The sequence below is a fragment of the Microtus pennsylvanicus genome, chromosome 4 (genome assembly GCF_037038515.1).
Source record: "Microtus pennsylvanicus isolate mMicPen1 chromosome 4, mMicPen1.hap1, whole genome shotgun sequence".
NCBI classification, from domain to species: Eukaryota; Metazoa; Chordata; class Mammalia; order Rodentia; family Cricetidae; genus Microtus; species Microtus pennsylvanicus.
Window position 1 is genome coordinate 60,146,680 of NC_134582.1, and position 9,464 is coordinate 60,156,143.

Here is a 9,464-nt window from a genome sequence, read left to right on the forward strand (position 1 = left end):
TTGCCCTCTTCTTCCCAACCCAGTCCTAGGACTAGGGGTTCTGTGGGCAGGAGCAGAAACCCCCAGTGCCATGATGAATACAGTGAAGGGTGCTCTTTAATCACCCCCATTGGCTACGGTAGGGTATACTTGTAAGCCCAGCACTTGGGGGGTACAGGCAGAAAGATGGGTTCAAGGTCATCCTCTACTACATACAAAGTTTAAGACCAGTGGGGCTGTATAATAATTCTGTCTCCAGGCTGGAGAGATGGCTCAGTGGTTAAGAGTATTGGCTGCTCTTTCAGAGGACCTGGGTTTGATCCGGCACCCATATGACAGCTTACAACTGTCTGTAACTCCATTTCCAAGGGTCCTGACACCCTCACACACATTGACAGATATGCAGGTAAAACACCAATCAGTGCTCATAAACTGAAAATAAGTAAATCATTCAAAATGATTCTATCTCAAAAAACTTAATAAAAAATAAGATTGCTTCCGCCTCACTTGAATCAAGGTTCAAGGAACTATTCATCATCACCTGGCTTCCTTTTCCAGCTGATTTTCTTTAGCGAGAGAATCAGGCCTGGACTCCAGTTGGAGGCCCAGTGTATAGTCAACAAAGAAAGTATACTGTATCACATGAGCCCATCCATTTCATCTTCAGCATCCTCGTCACCAAAGCTGCTGGGCATTTGCTATTTCCATTGTCCCTAAGACACATTGTTGCTGGAAAAGGTAAGAGAAATGCCGGGAACGCAGCCTGAAAGCAAGTGGGGATGTCTCAGAGTCTCAGAGGTTCAGAGTGGACTAGCACAGCCAGGCATCAAGTGCCCCCTGCTGCCTGACATGGAGAAGGGCATGCCATAGTCATGCTTCATATTGAGAAAAGCTAGAGTGACCAGAAAGCCAGCTTGGGTAAGGACAGTCACGTTGCTGAAGCCCCAGGCATCCTAGGTCACCTGGATCATCCCCAGTATGGAGATGAGTGGAGGCCATCTGACCGGCAAGGTAGCTTTGTATCAGTAAAAGTTCTGCTCTAGAACTGGAGTACTACCTCGTTGCTTCCTCTGCAGCTGTGTGGTCCATAGACCCAGAGCATCACAATCACCCTGCTGCTTGTAGGAAATACAGACTCTGCCAGACTCAGTCATGCCTTTCTATAAACCCAGCTACCCAGAAGGTTGCAGCAGGTGTGGGTCACAAGTTCCAAGCCAGCATGACTGACTTTGAAAACTGTACCAAAAAAAAAAAAAAGAGGTGGGGGCAAACAAAAGAAAGGAAAAGAGGGAGGGAGGGAAGGAGAGAGGAAGGAAGGAAGGAAGGAAGGAAGGAAGGAAGGAAGGAAGGAAGGAAGGAAGGAAGGAAGGAAGGAAGGAAGGGGAAGGGAAGAGAAGAGAAGAGAAAGAAGAGAAAGGGAAGGAGAGGGAAGAGAAGGAAAGGAAAGGAAGAAAAAGAACAGGTAGTGGCTCCGGAGCTTTCTTGAAACAGACTCTCACTATGGATCCCTGGCTAGCCTTAGCTCATGGCAATCCTACTGCTGTGGCCGTCTGAGTGCTGGGATTACAGACATGCAACACCCTGTCTAGCTTCAACAATAACCTTTAAAAGGGCTGATCGTAGCTCAGTAGCTAGAACATTTGTCTAGCATATACAGTGCCCTGAGTTCAGCACCGTAAAAGATGGAAAGAAAATGTCAACTCTCAGAGCCCAGACTGGATCTCCTAAATTCAAATCTGCATCTTAACGAGGTCACTGCATTTAGACACATCAATATCTGAGAGGCACCAGACATAGCTGTCAGTGGAGCCTTAGCCCTGAAGAAAGCCCACATTTTGCCCCAGAAGGCTCAATGGTAAAGGCCACCAAGCCTCATGGCCTAAATTTGATCTCCAGGACCCAAATGGTTGATGCAAAGAACTGACTCCCATAAATTGTCCTCTGACCTCCACACAGGTTCCATGGCACAGCTCACACATGAATATCCACGTGTGTGTGCACATACAAAATTGGTGTAAAAAAAAAATGAAGTCCACATTGCCAAAGGTTTGAGTCCAATTGGATTGCATTGGGGAAAAAACAGGACTCAAGCAGAGCCTAATCCTCTCTCATCGTCATGATTGACACCCTCATTGCCTCCCACATCCACGTCTGCTCCATGCATCCTGGCATCCTTCTAGCTTGTATTTCCCATTTCTTGCTTTATTTCCACAGAAGTTGACATTCACCGCACAGTTTTCTTCCAGATCTGTCTGTTCCCAGCAGTAGTTTGTGTGTGTGTGTGTGTGTGTGTATGCCTTTTTGTTTGCTCCATTTTTCTGTGTGTGTGCCTCCTGCTTACCCACTGCCTTTACTGCTTAAAGTACCCCCCAACCCTGCAAAACAGAGCTGTCTCCACAACGTCACCCTCAACCTTCCACCCCATCTCCAAATCCATGCCTTGGTCCTATCAGTCTGTTGCTAACCTGAAGTGTTCTTTTCCCACACCAGGTCAGGGAAGAATGCCGGCTCCTGAACGCCCCACCTGTTCCACCCCGAAGCTCCAAGCCTTTATCCACAAGTCCCTCCATCCCTCCTCGCACAGCCAAGCCTGTTCGGCCACAGACACGCTCTCCCAGCCCCACCCTGTCCTACTATTCTTCAGGGCTGCATAACATGTAAGTCTTCCTGTCCGAAGCCACAGCAACCCAGCTCCTTACCAGCTTGAGAATATCATCTGGCGGCAGGGTGGGAGAGGAAGTCGCGTTTGCCTCTTAAAGCTAAGGTTATAGGAAGAACATAGTTTGGCCCCTGCTGGGTTTGATGGAATAGCTGGTATCATGGTAAGAAAAGATGCCACAAGGGTCTGTGAGACACCAAGGAAAGCCCCTCCTCTTAGAAGCAACATGCGGGCTTCCATTGCTTCTCGGAAGCTGACTCTGGTTATTTTCATCTTGACTTGGATACAAGCAAACAACACCTTCTATCGGGACTTCAAACCACAAAGGCTCCCCTCGGCCTTCTGCTCTGAACTTGAACCCAGCAGGAATAATCCCCCCTTGGCGATGGCTGCAAAGATGCTCCTGTCTGGGTCTCTCCAGAACTCTGAGCTCTCACAAGACACAGCCTGCTTCACTACCGACAAATGGGCGTTGTTTTTTAAAAAGTTCTCTTCAGTGCGCTCAAGTTATAGTATGTCTGGCTCTATGTAACTTTCAACTGTAGTTTGTCTAGAGAAACAAAACAGACCATCCCCGTTTTTCTCAGAAAACTAAGTTAATTCTTCTGCGAAACAAAATGCCCGTTTCCTCTGCTGCTCCCCCAGACATGACTGCCCACTCCCCTTGGCCTGTTCACCAGCCTTTCAGCATACTCTGGTCCCACCCCGTCAATATGAGAATATGGAAGTGTGGCCTCCAGGACGAATGAACCTCTGCCTGTGCTCTTAAACTTTAGAGTCTTTGCAGGCATGTTTTATTTCATTTTTCCTGTCTGGACATTAAAATGCTTATGCTATGTGTTAACTCTATTGTTTGAAACCAAGGCAAGGATAGGCATTTTGTCAGAAGCATTTTTTCCTAGCAGACCTTGGGGAGGATACAGAGTTATGGACAGTGGTGATGTGTCCAGAGCCTTGGTTCTTGTATGGTTGTGTGAGACACTTGCCACCACTCTGTTTCTACCCTTGCCCACCTCAGATGTTATCCTTTAGTGTCGGACCAAAGTGTGGCATGAAAAGTTTTCTCAATATGAAGACGCAGGCCCTGACGAATTGTACTTTCTTATTAGCTAAACTATACATTATTTATGTGTATGCATATATTATTTTTATCTCTACTACAGCATTTCAAATCATTATGCACATATCTACAAATACAAAGAAATTTAGTCTTCTTAAGAAAAAAGTTAATAGTAATTTATTAAATTCAAGAAGATGTATATATATGTGCGTGTGCATAGACACACACACACACACACACACATACATATTGCCCTTACACCTTAGAAATAACATCTGTGAATAATGATAAAGAAAAGCTTGGGGTTTGGCTGTTTTTAGAGAGGGTCTCACAATGAAAACCAGGTTGGCCTCAAACTCACAGAGCTCCCCCTACCTCCCAAGGGCTAGGGTTAAATTATATTTTACTAACTTCCTTTTCTGTGTTTTGTTTTTTTTTTAAGCAGCACCACGAAGAGTGACCCGAGTCCTCCTGACAGTGCCCCTGTTTCCTGCTACCCTTGCAACCGAATAAAGAGTGACTCTGTGGACCCCAAGTCCCCGTTTGGAAGTCCTTCTGCTGACGCTCTGGCCTCCAGACTCTCGTGGCCCAACCATTACTCGGGAGCATCGGAGAGCCAGACACGGAGTGACTTCCTGCTCGATCCAAGCAGGAGCTACAGCTATCCCAGACAGAAGACACCTGGCACACCAAAGAGAAACTGCCCGGCCCCTTTTGATTTTGGTGACTGCGAGCTCTTAGGCAGCCCGCCCAGCACAGCCTCTGCAGAATTCAGCAGCAGCGGCGGCTCCAGTTGCCCCAAGTCCGCCAGCTACTCTCTGGAGAACTCCGAGGACAGCTCCCTTGCAGCTGGCATGACCAAGCAGAGCATCTCCTGCCCTGCCTTGCCCCCAAGGGCCCCAAAGCCAGTGGAACAGAGAACCGCCCCTGAAACATCTCCTTTGCCTCTGAAAATTGATGGTGCTGAGGAGGACCCCACCGCAGGGTCGCTGGACCTCTCCGAGGACCAGTATTTTGTGAGAAAGGGCGCGCAGGACGTCTTCGCGGTCTCTTACCCGTTCTCATCTCCACTCCACCTCCAGCTGGCCCCCAGATCCTGTGGGGACGGTTCCCCATGGCAGCCACCTGCCGACCTATCCGGACTCTCGATAGAGGAAGTGTCCAAGTCCTTACGGTTCATTGGTTTGTCTGAAGACGTCATAGCTTTCTTTGTCACGGAAAAGATCGATGGGAATTTGCTTGTTCAGTTAACGGAAGAAATCCTCTCAGAGGATTTCAAACTAAGCAAACTGCAGGTGAAGAAAATAATGCAGTTTATAAATGGCTGGAGGCCCAAGATATAGGCAAATGTCCCTGGTCAGCGTGAAACAGAGCTGGGAAACGTGTGCCAGCAGGGTGGGCGGGGTCTCAAATCCACGTTTTTGCACTAAAAAAAAGAGAGAGAGAAAATAACGAAACAAAACAAAAGCCGTCTGTAAATAGAGCTAGAGAAAGTCTTACTATGCAGACTCCATTTCTGAATGGTGAACAGGCTATTTTGTACATCAATAAAGATGCTGCACAGAACACTTAGAGGTGTGCCTTGTACGTCACTCAACATTCAACAGCTGCTAAAAGAACTAAAGTCATATTCAGAGAACTCATTTTTACTCCAGTGGGTTTTCAAGAAGGCATGGTATTTATTACAAACAGCCAAAGCTGAAAGACATAAACACTTGGGAGCAGTCCCTTCCGCGGGGAGTCAACGTCCGTCCGTCCGACAGTTACTTGTATTCTGCGGCTTGCTTTGCTTCATGCCAATTGTTTAACTCTCGTGCCTGACAATGTTAGTGGTGTGAAATGACACTTTGATGTTATATGCTTGGTGGAGATCATTTTATCAAAAGGCATTTTCCAAAAATCATGATTTGATGGAGAACATCTGATGTCCTTGAATGACACAGATCTTGACCATTTGATCTGTACCTGCTGCTAGTTTTATTGAGCAGAGAAAAAACAAAATAGGTATGTGTGTGTTCCTATGCAGCACATGCAGATATGTTGAAATGTAATTTTTGAATCTGATATTTTAAATAACATCTGTTAATTTTCTAATATCCATTGAGGTTTTAGGGGGCCTTTAACCGAGTGAATTCTCTAAGACCAGTTGGCAGGATGATTCTAAAGAGTCTCAGACCCTACCTTTGAAGCTTGGCCTCATAGGCTCCACCCTGAAAACTCAGGAGTGATCAGTCAGGAGTGATCAGTCAGGAGTGTTGAAGGATTTAATGTGATATCTAAGCCCTGCGAGGGCTGATTCCTACAGACCCATGTGATGGTTGGGGACACAACAGCCACCTTCCTCCCATGTGTCCCAGGGAGAAATCTGAAAAGCGTTTCTCCACAGATGTGAGGTCTTCTCTCCACACCTCTTGTGTTAGGAAAGCTCGTGACTCAGACAGACCACCTCTCTGTTATATACGCCACATCTCTGCACTGATTCGTAAATATCAATGAGTACTTGCTCATTCCACAGACCTCCTGTTTCTATTCCTCTAAAGTAATAATAATAACAACTAATAATAATAATTAGCATACTCATATTCTGAGAATTCTAGAACGTATCTAAGGATTTTGCTAAATGTGATTAAATACTTTAAAATATAGCATCATATCCCCACCCTTGGCTCTTTGAAGGCATATAACCTCAAAGAGTTCCTGTTTTTTTCTGAGCAACAAATATACCCTCCAAACAGTTACTGGGTCTGTCCCCAGATTCTAACTGGGCAGACAATCTCTTACCAAGATGCACGCCAGAGCTTCTCAGGTGAGGTTGTTTGGCCACCAGGAGGTAGTGTATTCTGAAGGATTGACCATATCATGTCTTCCTACTCACCAAAAAAAGAAATAACTGTTAAGAGCAAGAGTCAGCAGCCAGCACTTGCAGTCCTGTGAAGTACGTCACTATTTCTTTCCGTTAGAAAGCTCCTTCATTCCATCTTGTGATTTAGAGCTGAGATGAATTGATACCTAGTCTAGTTTGTCATTTCTGATCACATTAAAAGAAGCAAAGTTCGTTATCCCATCCTAACATGCATCCTAGATGTAAATACTACAGTGCAAGTCAAAAGAATCTTACATAAAACTAAGCAGCTGGAGTGCTTCAGAAGCCATTCATGAATCGGTGAAGTTCCTGTTCTGCCCTCTCACAGCCAAGACTTGTGGAAAATCTGTTTCAGAAAGCAACCCTCAGTGAGAGGAACTAACTCCTTAGAAAGTTTGCCTCGCCCAAGAGCATTACTTCCCTTGAGAATGAAGACAGACAACCTGCAGTAGAGGCACCGTGATCACCGCTGACAAACCTTCCTTTGTCCATCCTCTAGTACCCAGCACTTGACCGTGATTCTCAAGCTCATCCGCAGGCCACAGGGTTGGCTTGCATTTACTGTGAAGGTTGTCCCCACATAAACAATTGCCGTGATGCATCTTTTGCAAGAACCTTAAAATAAGATTGTCCATCTTCTTTTAGTTTGCTTTGGTCCTGGCGTGCTTGTGCCAACTCTGTATTGATTGGGATCCTGGAACCTCCCTGAGAGCAAGAATAGGCCTTGGAATCAGGCATTGATTGGACATTCACTGAGCCCTTTCTGTGTGCCAGACCCGAGGCTGAGGAAAGAGATGACCCCCGCCCTCTGAGAACTTGTTTATGTTTCAAAATCACGGTTGCTGACACTGTGTGTGCATGAGAGACTCTGGAGTTTTCCTGGAAGGTGGATTTATGGAGAGTATTGTGTCCCATCTTTAAGGAGCCCACAGACGGAAGCAATGACAGCCCCTTCTAAGACATACAGTAAACACCCCAAGACACTAACACTTGGAATACTTTAGAGGAAAAATGCATCTGTCTTTCACTGTCTCCTGTTTTCTTTTACTGACTTGGAATTTTTTAATGATAATTAGTACTGGCATTTCTGAAAGCCACAAATAAGTATAATTGCCACTTCTGAGCTGAGCACCTGTCTGCGGAGGATGTTGGCTAGACAAGGAATTCATAAGCCAGCAGAGGGAAAGAGACATGCTACACAGAGCAGAAGGCAGAAACAGCTCTCGCCTTCCACATCCCACCGTGGAACCTCTTCCAACCAGCCAGGTCAAGACAATACCTCTCTCTTTTTGTGGCAGATTCCCTGCAACCCCGTAAGTGACTGTGGGACTTGTGGAGAAGTACTGTCTAAACAGGATCTTTGGGTGATCCTTAAACTCATGTCTAAAATCTTCCTGCCCCATCCCATCAGGAAAGAGCATCAGCAATAAAACAAGCCAAGCAGCTGAAATGTAAAATACGAAGTCAATTCAGAGTGAAAACTCCAGCATTCTCCCACCAATCCTGCCACAGAATCTTCCAACTCCCTGCACGTTCTATCTTTAAGTTGAACTGCTCAAGTTTATGAACTGTGAAATGTCCATGTATACTCTCTCAGCCCACACACACCATTCAAATTTATGAAGTTGTACCAAACTGCCCATTCAGCTAAATTGTAGTGTTTATTCTTATCTTGCAGAAATGCCACAGCCTTATGGGAAATGTGATAGTTCATTCCAGCTGGTCAGATACCCGCATAACAAGCACCACTCTCATTGCCCAGCCACCTGCCTAGCATGCACTCACCTCCTTGAGATTTCAGGGGGTAAGTGTGGACGGATGGAGAGCCCTTCATTTTCCTAGTGTGTTCCTCATGCCTAACATCTGGAAGTGTATACCCCGAGTAGCAAACTGGGGGACAAAATACTTCTCCAAAGAACCCAATAAATTTGTGTTGCAGTCTACCAAAAAGCTTAACATCTGTTGGACACATGAGGCTTTCAGAAACATTTCCATAACACCCATTGCTATTGCTTTTCTGAAAATCTGAAGCTGCTAAGGAAAGAAGAATCAAAGGGCCAGAGAACAAACGGGGCCAACAGGATTTTTATTATGCTGTGGGTTTGTAATGTAGGATCCTGGTGGCCCTATCATGTCAAGTTCACATTTCTGAGTTTTCAAGACTTCTTGTTTTACAGTTTGCCTCGTTGTGATGATAAGAAACAAGTAAACGTCTCAAGCTAGGTGCAAACCTCGTCTGTAGCTGTGCTCCTCTATCTAACTCCAAAGCTATGCCTTTTGTCACAGAGCTTAGCGGATGGTGAGTTCCCTTGGTTTACAGTGTCCTGTAGGATAGGACTTAGATAATCCCCTACTCATAAACCTGACCCCTGTCTTTATATTATGTTCCATTTGGAATATTGCTTCATCTAAGACTCAGAAAAAAAGTGAAACTCAAGAAGTTAAGAAATTTTCCTTCACTTAAATGGAAATTGTAGTTTCTAAGGATTTTGGAAGTGTCTGTACAGTTTCTTGGCTGGGGAAACAGTGGGCTGCTAACTCCATGTCAGCAGTTGGTTGTGTTGCTTTCCAGAGCGTTATCTAATGGGCCCAATGTGTACCTCAAGAGAATCCAGTATGTTATGTCAAAAATAATCCATTGTCTGTTGATTTAAATGGTTCTGAAATGTCTATAAATAAAGAAATTTTCAAGGTTGCTCTAGTGGTTTTTCCTGACCTAGTACTGACTTCTCAAAGGCCTCATTCTCCAACCTCTCAGACATGAGGAACTAGAAAGGGATTCTAATACTGCAAACCCCATTCTGAATTGAGACAGGCAAGATAAAAGCAACAGTTTATAGACTCTGGTAACCAGGCAACCATGTCATTCAAAAAAGGACCCAGTACCTGTGTGGTCAAAAAAC

At 45.3% G+C, this 9,464-nt stretch overlaps 1 protein-coding gene across 2 annotated transcripts in view; it reads left to right on the forward strand.

Annotated features, from left to right (window-relative positions):
• Garem1 (GRB2 associated regulator of MAPK1 subtype 1) overlaps nt 1–9,257 on the forward strand; it is a 180,199-nt gene extending 170,942 nt beyond the window's left edge. Inside the window, exons 5-6 of one of the 2 annotated variants that reach the window (XM_075969233.1) lie at nt 2,470–2,636; nt 4,141–9,257. In XM_075969233.1, coding sequence (XP_075825348.1) covers nt 2,470–2,636; nt 4,141–5,041 — 1,068 coding nt within the window. In that variant the 3' untranslated portion in view covers nt 5,042–9,257. The remainder of the gene's footprint in view (nt 1–2,469; nt 2,637–4,140) is intronic. The other variant, XM_075969234.1, reaches the window with a different exon arrangement.
• The last annotated feature ends 207 nt before the right edge of the window (nt 9,258–9,464 follow it).